General features: G+C 37.1%; 1 protein-coding gene across 3 annotated transcripts; it reads right to left on the bottom strand.

The window, feature by feature from the left end:
- Positions 1-231: 231 nt before the first annotated feature.
- On the bottom strand, positions 232-19,315 carry LOC111338278 (structure-specific endonuclease subunit MUS81). 3 transcript variants are annotated; one of them, XR_015989075.1, is made up of 19 exons: positions 19,176-19,315; positions 17,143-17,215; positions 15,127-15,189; positions 14,475-14,599; positions 13,336-13,431; positions 12,240-12,320; positions 11,303-11,391; positions 10,727-11,017; positions 10,190-10,239; positions 9,620-9,715; positions 9,043-9,120; positions 8,846-8,958; positions 8,638-8,754; positions 7,563-7,658; positions 6,424-6,549; positions 6,091-6,194; positions 5,795-5,878; positions 5,431-5,563; positions 232-3,429 (listed from the first exon to the last, which is right to left on the bottom strand). XR_015989075.1 is itself a non-coding variant. In XM_022944726.2 (18 exons), the coding sequence occupies exons 1-18, from the start codon at positions 19,287-19,289 to the stop codon at positions 5,500-5,502; spliced, it is 1,860 nt and encodes a 619-aa protein (XP_022800461.2). In that variant the 5' UTR covers positions 19,290-19,315; the 3' UTR covers positions 4,101-5,499. The 3 variants fall into 3 exon arrangements, 2 of the variants coding, with proteins under 2 accessions (XP_022800461.2, XP_022800462.2); XM_022944726.2 differs by lacking the exon at positions 232-3,429 and having other exon boundaries at positions 4,101-5,563; XM_022944727.2 differs by lacking the exons at positions 232-3,429; positions 5,431-5,563; positions 5,795-5,878; positions 6,091-6,194; positions 6,424-6,549 and adding an exon at positions 6,990-7,046.
- Positions 19,316-20,116: the final 801 nt, after the last annotated feature.

The raw sequence follows: 20,116 nt of genomic DNA, 5'->3' as shown, positions 1-20,116 counted from the left end.
CGGATGATTCAACCTGACTTATCCTACGCTGAGGCTCTAGTAGCTCTTGACATTGCGTCACTGTACGAGAGGAGGGAGATCTTGTGTGATTTTCTATTTGATCAGATTGTAAGGGACGAGAACCACAAGCTCCATGGTCTGCTGCCTCCACGCAACGAGCCCACCTATCGCACCCGCAGCCAGAGATACTTCAAGCTACCGATTTGTAAGACAACTAGGTTCAAAAACACATTTATCATGGCGAACAGTTTTAATTATTAGTAGCTATCTTAATTATTTGTATTTTGGTTTTTGATACTTCTCTTATTGTATTTTATTGTAGATTACACTTTGCGGCTTTTATTGTAGTTATCTTAGAGTAAGAGATAATTTATTCCCATTGTAAAGTAAGTCGTATTTCAGCCGGCCCGGGGGCTGCAATGATTTTACTTCCTAATAAAGCTATCTATCTATATTCTGAACCATCCGCTTTAAGTACCTCCACATTAAAAGATAAACCACCAATATTCCTCTGGAAAGACTTGACACTTCCGGTTCAAACTCCCTACCCCACCCAGGTAAGGTTCAAAGGACGACAGTCAAAACCCTGTGGGTTGCCCCAGATGTTGAAGCTGCGATTAATTGGCGTATAACGTCTCTGACACCGATTCAACATTTTTTGAACGTCACTGAAATCTAAAAAAGGAATGTCAATTAGTACGCTGAGCAAAACTAATTCGATTGAGTTAACGACAACACCTATATAAAAAAAAAAAACAAACTTGTGATCATGTGTGGCTCTTTCTCTGATGAATTCCTTGCAGAAAAACGCAAGCACGAAGTAAAAAGTTGCAAGGACAAGTATTTTCAAACTTAAAAGCTCAGTGAGAAAACAAACTATTAGCGAAAATACCTCAAACTTGAAGGTTATAACAACTTACTATATGGCAGGATAGTCTTAAGGTAAATCCAAGCGTTCCGATTTGCTCTTACTTGGTCTGGACCTTGCCATACGGACTGTTTCCACGGAAGTGGTCATAAGCCGTACACTTTTGTTCGCGAAAGCCGAAAAATTAAAAGTAAAGAAGTTTTCCCGAACGCCATGATAAAATACTTATCGCTTGCTTGAGCTGTATTGGGAAATATTGGCACATTACATCTCTGTAAGTAAACCACAAATTTAAAAAAAATCCGGAACAAGGTGCCGCGCCATTTTGGCCGTTTGACTAGAATCGGCGCTTTGCGACATTTTGGAAATCTTCCCCGAAATGATAATTTTTAACAACAAAAACCTGTAAAAAGGGATAGCAAGAAAATTGTTCTCAAAAATGCATTATTAATTCTGTAATAAGGCCTGCGCATCTTTCCTTTAGGGGGGGTGGGGTGGGTGACTTTGAAAAAAAATTTCCTGCAAGCGCTTGTTGAAGAAAAAAATTGCATGCAGCCTAAATGTAAGAGAAAAAATGTAACAAAAAAGCAGAAATAAATATCCTGCCCTGCAGATTGCTAGAAAAAAATTTCTTGATGACCTGAAATCACCTCCCCCCCTTCAAAAGTTAAATGGTCGGCCCCGTAGCATGGCTGGATAACTTGTAGAATGCATGGCATTTTTGTGACCCTCTCCTTCATCCAACGCCTAAAAAATAGTGATGCCCGGAACAGGTGATCTAGTCTGATTGCTGGAAGGTATGTTAATAATTAGCGCTCGATCTAAAATTAAATCTATTTCGGCCTTAACATCAGTAATGCTGACAGTCTTTAGGTGTTCAGAAAACGGCACGACATTAGCTGAAATAGTATTAGCTGTAGTATCAAAAGAATGACCTTTTTCTCGACTTAGTTGTTTTAATTTGCGAACAGTTTCCAGCCCAACCAATTTCCGTGAGTTTTGTAACTAAATCTCTCAATTTGGGAAGAACGTTCTTAACTCAGCTAAGATTCTTTATTTGTAGTAGTGATTTCAAATGGCACGTTGTTTATCATACAGTTATATATTCTCAGGTCTAGTTCACCCTATCTATTTCATTCTATTGCCGGCTCCATACTTGGTATTCTTCTCCTATTTCAATCATTTTGTACTCTGCCTCTTTTTCGCCTTTACTCTGACTCTTGATCCTTTCCCTAATCTTTTTTCTATAGCTATTTGTTGTTTTGTGTTCTGCTTATTGGCTCTTCTTGGCAATGTCATTGTAACGTTCAACTCTGCATAAAATCCCCGCTGCGAAGTTAACAAGTTTCGCAGCAATGACTACCTGATAAGAAAAATTATCATATAACAAGTTTGTTAAAAAGCGTTCTTAATGGATATTTGTGGCCGTAAAATTACAAGATGGAAACGAGATTGAAATAAGTTCAGCCTTGCGTGACAAATGCTTGAGTGTGTCACATTTACAAATAGATTGCTTCCCGTCTTCAACGTCTTCGGCAAAGAACATTTGACCTGCCGTTATAGATGATTGAATTGTCCTCTTTCAAGTCCACAATGAAGCTCAAGTTTACCCCGGAACTTTCTTAAAACTTAAAGGTGTTCGAATACGCAAAGGAAAAACAGACGCCCTCCGTTAGGTTACGGAATGTGTTAATGTAAACAATTTCGCCATGGGAAATGGATGGGAATTTGAAACAAAAGCAGGGATAAAAACCAATCTGTCGTTGTTAGCTATGCAAGGCTAGCTTACTGTATTAATTTCCTGATCGAACACGGTGCTAACTTCTAAAATGTGCTTGGAATTCCGGATTTAATTACAGGTTGCCTAATTAGATTATGTCATGACGTAAATGACGACGTTGCGATTTTCACAAAGTTCAGCCTGGTTTTTCCGCGTGGAAATGAAAAGCCGCAAATTAATTTTTGTATCCTCGAAAACGACACTATTTCCACTTATCATGAGCTTGACCTGAACTGACTCTGAGGTATACCGCATGGGGAAAATGATAATTGAAAATTTACTACAACTAGAAATGCGATATTTGGATTTTGAAATATTGGTGATTTTTAAAAGTGTTCCTGAGCTCAAAATTAAATGAAATGGTCCCGTTTGAGACTTAAGCCGTACCTCAATCCCTCCTATACAAATTTGTCAAATCGATACGAGCTTGCTTTCTTTTCCGCTTTGCACGAGCAAAGCTCATTTGCCTCTACTCGGGGCACTTGATTTCCGCCTTTTTACGGCAACTCGCGCTGGTTTCAGTTTTCGTGAATTTTCTAGGATAAAGAAGCAAGTCTAGGAAAAAAAAAACCTTATCACTTTTGTAAGCTCACTGTAAAGCATCTCTGACTGAAATATGAGGATAGTCATTTTTCGGTCGATGTGCCACCTCTCACGCGGTCTTGAAAAAAAGTCGCTCCTAAGTTATTTGTCCACTGACTGGCGGACAGATAACGTCCAAGAAATATCCATGCACATTTTTTCCGCCAAATTAAGGCTATTGTCATATCCTTCAAGATTTCTGCAACACAAGTGAAAAGTGCTCACGAACGACCTGGTGCAAACTTATGAACAAACATGTCCCTTGTGTAACAATAGAGAAACGCTCTTTCATCTCGAATTAAACGATAAGTGAAGAATATTTCTGGGGCATATTCAATCACATACGTTAAGACCAATCAGACACGAGCAAAAATATTGATGTATTATAGGTGTTGCTAGTACATACCACACAAGCGATTAGTGCTTTTCGTGCGTGCTGATGGCTTGTTCGGAAGTGCAAATCCTAGTTCGGAAGTGCAAATCCTAGTTCGGCTGGTACTAATCTCCTCCGCGCAGCCGCAAAGACAAAATCGCGTGTCAAGAGTTTACTTTCCGACCATTTTTCGGCAAGTTGAAAGAAATAACCTAGTTTTTGGTATGTGTGTGGTACATACTAAAACAATTATTTACCACAGTGTCGGTGAAAGTGGTACTATTCACCTACAGTTTGTTGAATAATTGTTAATTATTCGTACCTATAGTGAGTTTTAACTAAAGACAGGTAAACGGATCGTGGTAATGTGACGCTGAAGGAGTCGGGTAACGATAGCTTTTCAATCAGACATTCTCTCTCATCCCCGCTTCCCTCTCCCCTCCCCTCCTTGCTGAAAAAAATGTAGAATTCTTCGAAGAATATGCAGCAACACTAGGTTAACCTTAACAGATACCTTTATTGCTAAAAAAGAACACAAACTGTGTGATTGACCCTACATTATTCTAACATGCATGCAAATAAGGGTGATTCCTTTAGGAGGATCCGGATCAGGATTTGTGATCTAAGATCACCCAGATCACGGTGCATCAAAGGAACGGAACTTTAATAGGCCATTTTACAGTTGTGTACTTAGTTGCCAAGCTTTTGATTCAGAGTGAGGCTGAAGGTGACCTTGTTGTGATAGAGACCTGTATCTAGTTAGCATGATAACAAAGTAATTTACATTTGAAAGGCAGCAAGGTTTGTATCATAACAAGGTCAACCCTTGCCTCACTCCTATTCAAAGGCTTGGCAACTAAGTACACAACTGTAAAAAGGACTATTCATCGGATCAGTTACCATGACAGCAGGCGCGAAATAGTAGAGTGCGTCAGCAGAATCGCGCCCTAGATTTGAAAACGAAAACAAGATGGCCATTGCGTCTAGAGCAGCTGTTGTTTCATTAATAGAGGAACTTGCCTATGATTCCATACAACAAGAAGCGAGAAGTTGCGAAGATGAACAATTTCTTTTGATCCTTTTGATTGCCAGTAGGGAGAGGCAGAGCCATGTCCGCATCGAGAATTAATTCGAACATACCATACTATTCTACAGTGTTTCAGATTTTGCCCAAAAGGAAAAGAAAAACGTGTTGTATTTACAGAAAAGTCCCACTCAAATACTCCAGGAAATCAAAACAATTTGGGCACTGATATCGATATACAGAATATGTAGAAAACAGACTCCTACGAAAAGTGGAAAAGACACTGTAAAAGTACAGCAAAAAGAAAAAAACCAACAAATAAATAATTCTCAAGTTCGTTTTTACAGAGTAACGTACGACGATATCGCGAACGCGGGAACGCGTCACGAAAGTACTTCTTAGGTATGAAGTACCTGCTCGTTTGAAATTGAGCAAAATGATTTATTCGAAAATTTATTATGAAATTGAGCAAAATGATTTTATTTATAAATTAAACAAAATGATTTTTCGCCAGGCAAAATGATTAATTTCGGATCCTTCGCCCAAAGGAACGCTTTGGATCAGTGATCCGATGATCGGTCTTCAGATCACACAGATCAATGATCCGATGAAGCCTTGTCCAAAGTGGATTTGATAGATCACTGATCTGAAAACGGATTTGCTCGCAAGGAACGCCGCAGATCAGAAATCCTCATCCGGATTCTCCCAAAGGAACGCACCTTAAGTAAAAGATGATATGGAACAGTACTGAGGTATATCAAACAGAATAATTCAGTTACAATTTCCATACATGTATGTCCAACCTGGACAACTTGTTTGTGTAAGTAACACATAGAAGAAATAGATAGAGAAACCAGTTTCCGCTTCAGGTATCAACACAAGGATGGTGAACAGAACAGCTGATAAATCAGTTTACTCAGAGACGATCCTAATGTCCTGCAATTAAGTGATATCCAAGCAATATTAGACTAGTGCAAAACCATAAGATTTACTCAAGCCTCAGAAATAAAGAGTATGAAAGATAAATAATAATAAAAATAACTGTAATTCATTATGATTTCACACTTTTCTGTTTCCTACCTGCTCCCTGCAACACTACGAACACGTTAATTCTGATTGTTGTGTAAGAACGTCTGTCCCATATATTTCGGATGATTAATGATTTACCTTTGATTTTCACCGCATTTCAGCTCAGAAAGGAGCAATTCCTGATCTTCCACACTCTTCTGTACCTTGTATGCATCTAATAAACTAAAATAAAACATCGGAATACGATGTTATGATACAGTTGTTGTAGTTCCTTTAAATGCCACACTGTGGGAAAACTTTTTCCCATAATATTCTAATATTCTATCCATTACGGCTAATTCCTTACAAGGATCCTTTCCTAATTATTCTCTAATAGCAGGCTAGAACAAAATTGAAGAGTTTCATAGAGTGCCAAGTCACTCCACATGTATCACCTTTTAGGCGTGGGATACTTGTCCAAGATTGCAACAGCCTTGTCAGGAGACACACCACTTAGCTGCATAAGCTGCTTGGCAAACACTTCACTCACTGTCATCACCTGTTGTCAACAAAGGGAAAGCCAACTTACCCACATAACCTCTATTTATATCTAAATAACAATATTGGAAACGCACAATTTTATCCCTTTATTACATGAACAAGCTTAGTTGCCTTCTGAAATTAGACTTGGCGGTAACCTTTTCTTTTTATTGTTTGCTTTTGTCTTTTTATGAACACCGAATATAGTCTATAGAGGAAGTCATTCCAATCAAGGTGATTCTTGTTACCTTATTCTTGGCAGTTGAGTCGTTAAAATCGAGGAAATTCATGAGGTACATTTTATTTCTTTCCTTTTCATTGTTTAAACGGGCTTGCTCCAGGCCTCCTTGATGACAGCTGACAAGAGTTTTATTCTGAGAAGAAAATGAACGACATAGGCTCAAGAAGGAAAATTACATAACTCAGACTGCATTTTCCAAGACTAGATTCTAAATTCATACCCGCGTCAAAAGCGTGAAAAGTTTCAATTGTTGCATGAAATGAAATAAGTTGTTTGGCCTTGTTGGGTATATCCACAAGCAGTAAATTGCAGGTGGCACGTGGCGAACAGAAAAAACCGTTCCCTTTTTTTTCTCTTAACATACATTCCTTCTGAAAAAAAAAAAATTAATCTACCAATACAAATAGCAGTTCTGCTTGTAAGGTGATCCTCAGGAAAAAAGGAATCGAACAAATTTTAAGAAACATTCCTTGAACGTTCTCTTCCAATCCCTGTTTCGAAGAGTACAATAAAAAAGATAGGTCACCGTGCTTGCTAAAAAGATATGATGGGCTAATCTAACCTAATTTATACCTGTACTTGTACTAATCACGCACGTTATTCCATCACCCACGGTATATCTTGCGGTAGCTAGAAGCAAGGGTTTTTAAAATATTTGATACATAGTGCTTATGGGACAAGTTGATGTACAACTTGTAGAATAAATGGCATATGTTGCAGAGTCGTAGCCTTAAAGATCGTAATTTGCATTCTCGATTAAGAGCCTTGTGAATTCTTTTAAGCTATACTTCTTTTTTCCTTTCGATTTTTTTTAAATTTTTCTTATTGAAAGGCGATTAAATCATTTTAAAACGGAATAACTTCTCATTTATGAAAATTATATCATTCAATACCTTGTATTGAAACCCTATAATTTTTGTTTCAACAGCGACATAAATGTTAGAGAGTAGATCGTTTTCTACTGAAAGCTCGGGATACTTTTTTCAGCTTTTTTTGGGAGGTAGGAGGAGTTTGTTTTTTTGGTTTAAATCGTTCTTTGTAATGTAGTTTTGAAGATCAGTTTAAGACTCATCAATAACGATATAGACTGTAGTTGTGTTTCTAATGGTAAAGTGGCTGAGTGAGCGAGGTTAAGTTGGTACTTACTGCGTAAAACTTTTGCAAGTATCGAGTCATGACTGTTAAATAAGCAACACCCTCTTTCAAATCTCGTGTCCGCTTTACAAAAAAGCCATCTACAACCTAGAGAAACAGATAGTATCCTCATAAATATACATAAACTAAATAATTTTTAAAAATAATAAAGGCATATTATCATTATTACAATTATGATGGCCATGATTACAACAGCAAAATTTACCAATCATTTTTCACAAACTGATAGTTCCTCCCTTGACTGTGACGACTTAAGTTGTCACAACATCAGTCACTGTCACCAACGGCTGTAGTCCTTTTCACTGGACGTCACTCAACAAGATGGTTAACGCTACATCAATAACTGTTACCTTTGGGTTCAAACGAGTGATTTGTTTCTTACCTGTGTGTTAACGATAGCTTGAAGGCTACATCAATAACTGTTACCTTTGGGTTCAAACGAGTGATTTGTTTCTTACCTGTGTGTTAACGATAGCTTGAAGGCTACATCAATAACTGTTACCTTTGGGTTTAAAGGAGTGATTTGTTTCTTACCTGTGTGTTAACGATAGCTTGAAGGCTACATCAATAACTGTTACCTTTGGGTTCAAAGGAGTGATTTGTTTCTTACCTGTGTGTTAACGATAGCTTGAAGGCTACATCCATAACTGTTACCTTTGGGTTCAAAGGAGTGATTTGTTTCTTACCTGTGTGTTAACGATAGCTTGAAGGCTACATCAATAACTGTTACCTTTGGGTTCAAAGGAGTGATTTGTTTCTTACCTGTGTGTTAACGATAGCTTGAAGGCTACATCAATAACTGTTACCTTTGGGTTCAAAGGAGTGATTTGTTTCTTACCTGTGTGTTAACGATAGCTTGAAGGCTACATCAATAACTGTTACCTTTGGGTTCAAAGGAGTGATTTGTTTCTTACCTGTGTGTTAACGATAGCTTGAAGGCTACATCCATAACTGTTACCTTTGGGTTCAAAGGAGTGATTTGTTTCTTACCTGTGTGTTAACGATAGCTTGAAGGCTACATCAATAACTGTTACCTTTGGGTTCAAAGGAGTGATTTGTTTCTTACCTGTGTGTTAACGATAGCTTGAAGCAATGTGTTCTCCGGTAGACTCATGTGCTGAATTGAGCCAAAATCTTCTACCAGGTAGATTGGGTGTCTAAGACCACAATGGCGAAGTCGAAACTAAAGGAATCAAGGGAGAACAATACATTGCTCAGCATACCTTAGATATTTTATATATTAGCAAGATTACGTTACGTTTACGCCAAAATACCTTTTGCTCATGGAAACGACCGTCAATGATACTTCCACAAAGATCATCCATTCTTTTCCTTTCCACAATGTAATCCAGGATAAGTTCTCGAGCCACAGGTACTGACAAACAACCTTTAATTTCACAGCAAAACACGCAGGTAAGATGGATATTCATCCAGTGCCAAGAAACATAAAGAAAAGCTGTTGTACATGTACCTGGTACGGGAACAGGTCTTTCACGAGCCACCCAAAGAAAGTCTCCGAGCTGCAGTTTGCGCACATCAAACTGTACTCCTGAGAACACATTCAAAGTCTATCGTTAAATCCTCATTGTTAAAAAAGTGCAGAGTAGTTTTAAAGCAATTTGTTCCTGCAATTTAAAGTACTTCTCATGTTTATGGAAACTATTTGTATTGTGAGAGGTGAACATCCAATTTAAGTGACGGTTAATGGTCCATGGAACGTGCGTTCGGTGACAAATCAAAAAACTCCCCCTAAGAGTTAACCTTAAAAAATATAGTAAAGATGCTAAAATAAGTTGTAAAGCCGTTGAGATAAGAGCACGCATTCGATAGTTTTTGGGCGCTGTGTTTTTCTGAATTACGTTGGTCAAGGTTTATGTTTTTCTGTATTACACCTGTTTAGTCAATTATTTCTCTCTCTATCTCTCTCTCTTTCTGCAAAACTCCTCATAAACATATTTGGTATTTTGTGCGAGCCAACCTTACAAAAGCTACACATGTAACATCACTGCCATGATATATGCTTTGTGAAATAAAGTAGGATCAGATACCATTGTTCTTAAGTTCAGGGATAAGAGCGTCTTTCCTTGAGTTGACTTCTGCTGTTGTCTCATTCACATCTACACACAGTATGACATCAAACGTTCCTGCAAGAAAACAAAATCATTTAAAACCCAAGTATAATTTGTTACTCAATTTAAACATTTTAGTTGTCCTATTTATCCCTTTAAAAATAACATTAATAACAACACTAATTGACCACTTCCCAGAAGGAGCTTTTCAGGGCCGAGATAAAAAAAAAATTGAAGCAAACATTGTTAATAAACAGAGTGTTCAAAAATCCCAACTGACATGCAAAGCGCTGCCAAGGAGCTGAAACCCAGAACAACCCGGAGCGCAAATCCAGAGAGTAGCAGGGGCCAGATTACAAGTCCAGCGTCCTTTTGCTAATCTGGTGAATTAATGGAAGTGTAGCATGGTGCAGAGTTTGTATTCTTGTTACTTGGTGCTTGTCTCTTTAAAAATCAACTTGCCACAAAGCCAACTCTTTGATCTCCTCTACCTTTTCAGTAGCACACTACTTTTCGTACTTTAATACACATTTCTTGTGAGTAACAAACCTGGTCTCAGCACAAAACCTGGATCAAAGTCGACGTCAGCCTCAACAATTCTACGAAACAGACCAGGGATGAAAGGAACAAGTTACACTGCAAGCTCTTATTTAAATTGTTTTAACTTATCTCACTTGTGCCAAGGTATATCGAATACAGCCTGCGTAAAGTTACCTATTTGATACTCAAAACATCTATCATATCCGAAATCTATACTGAATTATGTTATTACTTAAAGAGCTTAATTGGCTCCCTACTGAACTGTTTTTTAAATTGCTTCTGATCAGTTCTAAGGCTCTACGCGAAAGTAGTCATCTGTTATCTATTTCTGCATCACTGTGAAACATATTACCATGCAAAGCAAATAAAATAGATTGCAGTGGCTCTCTAGTCAACAAAACAACTCGAACAAGAGTTTCTGAAGCAATACAAAGAAAAATTCACAGTAACAATGTATGCTGATTGACTTACAGTGGGTAAAAATTTGAAAATTGCAAACCAGAAATTATGCATGGTTTCAAGATAAGCCTTTTTAAGTTCACATACCTCTTGGGATTTAATTCCCTTTTTTCAACTATACTTGTAAATCCTTCAAAGCTTGTTGCAGAAGCATCACTGAGGGCCATTTGTTTGAAATCAATGTCTGGCTTTGATGTTGATACACCACTACTGCTGGATACACATAGTTTACTGCCAGATTTTGTGTCAACTAAATTAGAGGAGGCCAGGTTAGTGGTAATGGCTGCAGTACAGTGTGATGACACCATCGACAACCTGTCACCACTTACTCTGTTCAGCTTCTGGGCTAAAATGCAGCCTTGATCAGTGATGGAATATCTACAAATGTATCAGAAAAGAAAGCATGCCTCTTCTCTACCATAATGAATAAAAACTATGCAGTGAAAGCTGGATTGCAGTGCCATGCATATTGAATGCACCAAACTCAAAGCCTTTGGATATTTCCACATAACTGAAGCACATGTGTAGGTCACAGTAATCTGTTACGTGCAACACTATTTTAAAAGAAGTCAAACATGAAGTGTCACACAATTCTCAGCAGAACAAACACCTTTGAAAAGATTTTCACATGGTTGCATATAGCATGATACATTAGGTTATTACCTGGCTGGATTGCTTGTCTTGGTAATAAAACCTTTTTTGATCAGTGCTGACATAGAGGACCATGCTGTGTAATGACTGCCTGGGTCAGGCTGGAATACATTCATTTTACATATTTAAACTGTAGAATTACTACACATTATTGATTATCATATATGCATGCCACTCACTTTGGAAGTGAAATTAAGGGTTGGAAACACACCTTATCACAAAGTTGACTTCTGATGAGTAATTAAATCTGACCAATGCCAGTTGTCGTTAGTTTTCAAAGTTTCTCAAGCTTCTGCATATCGCTATAGAATTCAATCAACATGCTACAGTAATTACAATTAGAGGAGTGGTGGAAATCATATTAAAACATATACAAATTCAATACAATGATCTCATTTTGAGATTCAAAAGAGTAACGTACCCTTTTGACTTCATCACTATTATCAAATGTTAATTTTTTTTGGATAACCAGAGCAAATACTATACTGTGTGTTGTGGTTTCATGTGCTGCTGGGCTAAGGATTTTTTTTTTTTGAATATGAAGGTGTCCATAGTTGAAATTTTAGCACATTTAAATACATCAGACAAATGGTTAAGTTACTTTTTGGAATCTCAAAATGCCCTAAGTAGCTATTTGCAGAGTTTTCCTGTCTGGTTTTTAATTGTAAGTTGTTTCCTGAGCAATCCACTGGTTAATTGGCTTTGTTTTTAATTAACTTGAGTCATGACATTTACGAAATAAATCTCTTATATCAACATTAATATTTTGTCATGCTACTGAGTACATCAAGTTCAGATGAAAGCAAATTTCAGGACAGCAAATTCCTGTCTTTTGAGAATGTCATACAAAGGTCTAGAACAAAATGCAAATTTTTATGAAACTTATCTACAAATCTTTTTGGCTTTCCCAAAAACAGAGTAATTGGTGCACTTGGAAAAACTATTTTACCTTTGTAAAGGAAGCATCACAAAGCGGCTGTGCTTCCTTCTGAAGCTCAGCTCTTGTCATGTATCCTGGAAAGTTAAGACTCTAAACACGAAATGGATCAAGAATCAGCTTATGGGAAAAACAATCAGTTCAAATTCATAATAACTAGACAGTTTTTATCACTGTTGTTTCCATCTTGGGGTGGACTCAAGAGGAACAAGGTAGACATGCTCAGTTTGTCTACTGCGCTTGCCTTGGACCAACACTATTAGTCCCTACTTGGTTTTCATAATCAAAAATTGATTATTGGATTGGCAGCACTAAGCATGATGAATGAAATTGAATATATGAAAATCATATTATATGTATTGCAGTTTCATGAAATGTATGAAAGTGATCCTCCCAGTAATGAACACTGTAGAAGTGAAACTAAAGCCTGAAAAAAAAGCGATCCTCGCAGTAATGAACATAATGCAGCTCATGCAGTAAATGGTTTGAACCCGGGGGTAACATGTGAAGGTGTAGTCTGATCGTCCGGGTGAGTGTAGTCCTGAGAAGGACTGTTGTCGGTGGCAGTGACTGACGTTTCGACAACCTGTGCGGAAGTCATCATCAGAGTCAAGTGAATGATTGTTGTCAGTAGAATGTTCTTATTCCAGTTCGTGTGAAAAAACGAATTTTTCACACGAACTGGAATAAGAACATTCTACTGACAACAATCATTCACTTGACTCTGATGATGACTTCTGCACAGGTTGTCGAAACGTCAGTCACTGCCACCGACAACAGTCCTTCTCAGGACTACACTCACCCGGACAATCAGACTACACCTTCATAATGAAGCTCAGTTGGTAGAGCACTGCACTGGTATCACATCTAAGGTCATGGGTTCAAACCCTGTATAAGCCTGAATTTTTTCAGGCCTTATTTTAACTACAGTCTACATAAGTAGGGTTCATTATTGCGAGGATCACTTTCATACACCAATAGTATGTTGCTGTTCATTCATGGGATTTACATAAGAGTGTGCTTAAAAACAGTAACCCTTTTTTTGTTGATGTTATTCATTATATGTATAATAACACTTTTTACACAGTCATTAGGTAAATATTATCACCTGGCTATGTTGATACAATGTTATAATCAAAGCATAAGGTCCTGATCTAAAGGCTGGTACATATTCATGAGTGATTTTTCTCCTGGGTTCCTTTTTCTGAAACAGATTGGCATAAAAGGACATCATAAATAAATGAATAATTGCTACTTAACAATAACATTAAGAGATCACTTTTAAAGAAACACAAAGGAAAATAATGTGAGTTACAATGTTATGCAATAAATAAGTCTACACTTAACTACACCAAACTACACCTGACTGCATCAAACTACCCCAAACTACATCAACTACACTTAATTCAACAAACTACACCAAAATACATGTAGTACAACCAAACTACACCTACTACAAATAACTACACCAAACTACACCTACTACAACCATATATACTATGCCAAACTACACCAACTAAATCAAATTACAACAAACTACTCCAAATTACATCAAGCTACACCAAACCTCATCCACTGCACCAAACTACAACAAACTACACCTACTATACCAAACTACACCAAACAAAAGAAAGAAACAAAGTTTTGAATAAGAGATTTTAAAATAACACCACCACCAAGTGTTGAATCAACACCTCTTCACATCTCCAACCAGAAAGCCACTGGGAGCAAAATAATCAGACATGTAACTAGTTTTGGGTAAAATCAAAACTAAAATAAAATTCTCGAATGTGATTGGTTATCACCAGTCCAATTTGAGCACTAAGTGGACAGTTTATGCATCATGCTTGTAATTGGACAGTGCACCTCATGCATGTGTTATAGGACAGTACACATTATGTGCATGTGCTCTTGTCATGCATTTAACCCAGTTAACTGTTGTTTTTATAATATGAAAATTTATAAATAATGGTTAGGTTTGTTTCTCAAATTTTGTCATAGTTTTGATTAATTGGTAACAGGATTTAAGTTGCCCAATTCTGTCTGTAATTATGATAATAATTAACAAATTGGATTTCCATTTCACGGTTGTCTGATTTTGTTAATCACTTGTATGATTACAGACTGAATTGGACTCCACTCAGTCCTATCATCATTACAAATCATGGCGAAAGAAAAACAGAAATATGTTGTAGCTATTAGGTATTAATTGTGTATCATTCATCACACAGTTTAAATAAAGAATACCTTCTTAGGTTCTTCTTCAAGAATGTCATCATTTATTTCAATTGATGGTGGAGTAGGTACACGAAGTGAGTCTAGCACTGGATCTGTTGTGTACTCATCTTCCAAAGCATGATTTGCAAACACCTCTGAAATTGAAATTAATTGGATGGTAATACAATAAATAATAGTAAACAATAAGACAACGTGAACTACAGTTGAGCAACAGGCCAGGTACTCTTGCATACAGTATTGTTCAGTTTTATGGTAAAATAGTTGTGGGCAAAATGTTGTAAGAAACTTTTACTTACTTAATATTTATGGTCTTACATTGGAGTGAGAGATACATTTGCAAAAAAAAAGATTGTTTGCTTCAATCTGGTGGCTTAAGTATTGAGCCTTGAAGTGTAGCATGACCCTTTTAAAATAATTTCCAGCCATACTACTTATTTTGAAGGTAATAGACATGGTTAGCAGTATACAGCATTACTGGTATGTACTCTCACAAGAAATTTGCATTCCTCTTTTTTTAGTTCATGTCCAAATGATGACTTTTAAAAAGGTGAGCCAGGAACTCTGATAATGTAATTCTGGACCATTCACAGCATGCACATTTCTGAAATCTCTTGAGAATTTAACTTGAATATATAATCCCCCTGTTTTAATCATTACAAACCTTGGTGATTATTGACGGAGTACTTTTTCATGGCTTCATTAAGTCTTCTTGCAATCATGGCACCTGATTGAAATGAAAAAAATTCTCTTTTAGCAAGTTCAAGTAAAACTCTTTATTGACTAGCTGCCCCAATTTTAACTAAACCAAAGTAACTTCGCACATTCAGCATTTCCCAAGCAAATTTTCAAGTCCAAATGCTGAGCACAATGGCGCGCTAAGAAACTTGGCTGTCTTATATCCATTCTTATATCTGATTGACACCAATAACAGTAAATTATAAAACAGTCATGCAGATAAATGTAAGGTCTATTCTCTTGCTGTGGAAGTTTCTGAGCTGCATCCACTATCCAGTACATTTGTTTGACTTTTTTTAGCTCCTCTTGCACTTTTTTCCTCATTTTATATACAACTGGCGGCCACTCTGAGTCAAGGACCTCACTTGCTCAGCACTGAATAGCTTGGTCCTGACAAATTTTAACTTATTAACCTATAACTGTGGGAGATGCAAATAGGCAGGAGGTTTCCCTGTGTTTTTTGTTGACATTTAAAAGAAACCACCTCCCGGTTAGCTCAATTGGTTAGAGCGCCAGATTGTGTTGTGCGAGAGGTCGAGGGTTTGAGCCCTGGTCTTAAAATAACTAAGGAGAATTTGCTAGTAGCCTTTCTATAATATCAAGAAATGTATAGATATTCTAGTCTTCTCAGATAAGGACGAATAAACTGTAGGCCCCGTCTCCTGCAGGGTTAGGGGTAGGAGACATTAATTTCCCATGCACGAGATTACTGTGTGGTGGATGTCCTCCCCTGGGGTGGGATGGGTGGGTTTACTGGGCCCGCAGTAATTGGCACAAGCTGTTGTGGTGTCCCTGCCTGTCAGCGAAGCTAATAAACTAAACTAAACTAGAAATTGGCAAGAATGAAAGGTAATTATTTTTTTAATGGCGCCATTCTGTGGGAGTTAAAATGAAAGTCTCTTGTCCTAATGAAATATAACACGTACTGTTAACAATGTTTTGAACATTTGACTTTATATGTTTTTACTTCAATTTTAAGTTTCCTCTTACTTGTTAAGCGCCTAGATCTATCATTGGATAGGCGCTATATAAATATCATTATTATTATTATATTATTAATCCAATCACTTGCAGCAGTTTCAATTAAAATGTATTGGTGGCATTAGAACTTGTAGCAGTAAGTAGCTTGTAGTATTCAAAAAGTAGTTTTACTGCCGTTCTTCTGCTAAATACTTCTCTGTCTTCTCCTTCCAAACAGTGTTTTTCAGCAAAATGAACCCACTATGAAACCCTGATCAAAAAGTACCACGCAGTTATAATTGCCTAAATAGATCCCCAGGGAAATAATCATAACATAATTGATTGTAATAATAAATATCAATTTATTATTTAAATAAATATTTATTTATTATTTATTACAAATCAACTCAACGGCCTGCTCCCAGTTGGCTTGTTAGCTCAATTGGTAGAGCGCTGCACTAGTATCACAGAGGTCAGTGGTTCGAATCCCATACAGGCCTGATTTTTTTCAGGTCTGATTTTGGCTATTGCATAAATAGCGCTCTCTACTGCAAGGATCATGCATCATACTTATCTAATACCGCAGTTCAAAATATATGAACTTCATATATCCATTGTATCTAATAAATATCAAGTTACCTTCTGTAGCCCAATTTCATGAAAGTATCTTCATGAATTCCATCTTCATAAAGTTGTTGTATTTAGGCATTTAAAACAATTAAAAAATAGTTTCCCATTCTCCTAAAGCTTAGTCACAGAGACAGCAAACTCAAACTGTTTGAATTAAGAAAGTGTGCAGCAGAGCAGACTGCCTATATATGCATGTAACATGATATGTTTGGAGTTATCCTTTTACTCCTCGGGTTGTGGAAAGCCCTGTTCACCAAGCTACTCCTTCTTAACACAAATTGTTCTAATTTATTTAATAACTTGAAGTAATGCTAGTTAATATATCAAATAAATGATAAAATAAAATACTTGCCAATGTTTTCAAGAATCATTGCCTCCTCTCCACAACTAAGAGGTAATGGATACTTCTTCATGGCAACAGCAGCCTTGAGAAAAAAATAAGGTTCTTAAACAAAAATATGAAGCCTCTCAAATGATTAAACAAAGCAATAACCCAAGTGCCAAGAGCCATGTAAATGAATTTATCTCAATAGGCAACCATGATGTGACCTTAAGTTCATTTTGCTAAAATAGAGGGTTACTGTCTTAATTCAATCTGAATACTTTCCAAAGGTTTATTGAAGGTGACATCATCAACAAATAAGCCATTTCCCTGAGGAACACTGACACCATTACTTGAGTATTAAATAAAGTACCCAGAGAGTTAACATTCTGGTAACAAGCCAGAGACAGAAAAGTTGAAGAAGAACAACCATATATCCATAATTTGGTTACTAACAAGTAATGATCTCCAACATCATGGCCGTGTGTATGAGAAAACTAGAGGTTTCATCCCCAAATTCTCAAAGGTGCACATGTTAGGCTGGCTTTCAAGTCTGCTAACATCAATAAATGCCTGCATGACTTCCCTTTCTTTTACCCTGAGCTTCACCCTCCAGCAGATTGCCTTGTGAAAGAATCATGTCACAAGTCTAATTAGATCCACACAAAGCTTTAGCAAAGCAATATTTTGGATTGTAGCAAAGCCATTAAATCAGAACCATTTACTTGTTAATTAAAGGAGCCTTAAGAAATTGAAGTTTGTGGGGAGCTAAAGCTTTCTTGATTCACCAGCTAGCAAAGAAACAGATTGCTTTCATGGTTGAAGCTTTTCTCGGCCACCTGTTTAATTTAGTGTTAAGCAGGAGTCTATTCTAAGGCCTTTGTTAATACACAGAGATATAAACATAGCCTCTTGCTTTTTGACTGATTTTATGGGTTAGTGATCAGGCTGGTGGATTTTGACGTCACTTGCTTAACAAAGAAGTGTATTTCTTGGGGACCGGCTTAAATAATAGAATTACCTTAAGTCTACGACACTCAGCTATATACATTTATTGGAGGAAATACTGCTAATACTACACAAACTGACAGAAAGAAAAAGAATTTATCATCCTTAGATGAACACTGTCTTGTTATACCAATGTGTTAACTATATAACCAGGCTGGCTGATATTTCCAGTTTTATAATTTATACGTATGATGCACGATCCTCGCAGTAGATAACGCTATTTAAGCAATAGAGAAAATCTACTGCTTAAATAGCGTTATCTACTGCGAGGATCGTGCATCATACGTATCAAATACCGCAGTTCAAAATATATGATTTTCATATATTTATTCTATCTCATTTATAATTTATGTCATCCACTTTGAAATAACTGTAGATCCTTGTCATGTTATAGGCTCTCAGCAGTGTGAGTTATTCACGGATCATGCCAGTTTGCTTTAAATCATATCTTTTCCTTAGCCAATGATAAGGCAATATTAAAACAAAACAGCTGATCAGATTTTAAAGCTCATTTCAATTACCAATATTGATTCACGTTTTCTTTAAGGTTATGACTCACATTAATAAGTAGAAAGGCAACTATTTAATCAATCAGTCAATGAACTTATTACAAACTGCTTGGGAAATTTCATTTGGGCTAGCTAGATAAATGACCCTCGGGCTAGTACACGCTAATCACACCTTGCTCAAAGGGCAACCTAAAAGCTGATTAGTTTGCACCCTTATCTTCTTACTATGATTGTTCAGTAACCCAGGAATATGCTACGTCGTAAGAGGTTATGTTAATATAACTGAGTACACCAGTGCAGTTTTAGAATTCAGATATTAATTCTGTTGGTCGAAAGAATAAATAGAGAAACTGTACACCAAATGTACCTTTTCAATCGATTGTGAACAAAAGGTAAAATAAAAGACAGAAATTTAAAAAATATATAAAACCGGGTTATAAAACAAAGCGAAATCCCTTGGTTTCCGTTCCATGTATATTTCCGCTTTCCGTGCAGGCGATCGACGTGTTTTGCTGTTATCTTTGCGTCATGTTTGTGGTCTCTCACCTTGGCGTAAGTGTGCTGCAGCTTGGAGTTCCTCTGCTTCGCTTCATCCCGCCAATCCTCTAGACACTTCAAGAAAAGGGGGTTAGGGCATTTTTGTTGCTTTTTACGATGCATGGCACGGGGTCAGTAGGTCTGGCTTATTTCTTAAGCGTGTGAATATGGGCTACGATCAGCTACTATGTATTATCAGATCAATTTCCCCGCCATTGGAGTTTTACCACCGCTGACGTTAAGCTCAAGATGTCATGTAAGAACACATGACTAGTATTTCATTTAAGGCATTTACTGTGGTTTCAATGCGGGATTGCATATTTGAAACTCTTCACGTCTTTGATGTTTATCTGTGATCCTTGTTTACCGGATGTAAGAGTTGACGTCTGCATTATGGGAGTTGGATGACAGTGTGTAGGTGGTTGAAATGGCGTCCAAATCTTAACCGAATCACACCCTCAGATCGCACACTGAATCGTTGATGAATTTGTGCGCCACCACAGATGTTGCGCAGACTGAAATTCGTCATCTCCTTTGTGCACAGAAATATTTTAGCACTATCCTCCATGATCTCTTTTCTTTATCAATGGACGCAAACGGTGACTTTTCAAGATACCAGGTGATTTGCATTTGAATAGGAATACAGAAGTGACGGCCAGCCAATCAACAAATGATTCCCCTTCTTTTACGTTATTTCTTCCCACAATCACCGGAGTCAATGCTTTTAAATTTTAAATAGATCTGAGGATTTACCATTATGCACCGTAAGCCTATTGGTTCTTGCAACTGATTATGTATTCGTAGAGCATATTTATTCCGGAACTAAAAGCGGATACGGGGTGTTTGGACTGAATAATGAACGTTTGAATCAGGTGGAAAACCTTCACTTGGCAGATCTAGCATCACCGCTTTGGTAATTCCGCCAACCGCTTGTTTTAAAGTCGTCGCTT

Source organism: Stylophora pistillata, chromosome 6 (genome assembly GCF_964205215.1).
Source record: "Stylophora pistillata chromosome 6, jaStyPist1.2, whole genome shotgun sequence".
In the NCBI taxonomy this organism is placed as follows: Eukaryota; Metazoa; Cnidaria; class Anthozoa; order Scleractinia; family Pocilloporidae; genus Stylophora; species Stylophora pistillata.
This window is presented reverse-complemented; position numbering and strand designations above follow the sequence as displayed.

What these genes read in the sequence shown, in the direction of transcription:
- LOC111338278 (XM_022944726.2), bottom strand. Translation starts at nt 19,289, where the DNA reads ATGCATCGTAAAAAGCAACAAAAATGCCCTAACCCCCTTTTCTTGAAG. An exon ending in AAGACAAGCAATCCAGCCAG is followed by an intron (nt 11,018 to 11,302) that starts GTAATAACCTAA and finishes ATACATTTGTAG; the next exon opens with ATATTCCATCACTGATCAAG. An exon ending in CCCTGAACTTAAGAACAATG is followed by an intron (nt 9,121 to 9,619) that starts GTATCTGATCCT and finishes ATGTGTTCTCAG; the next exon opens with GAGTACAGTTTGATGTGCGC.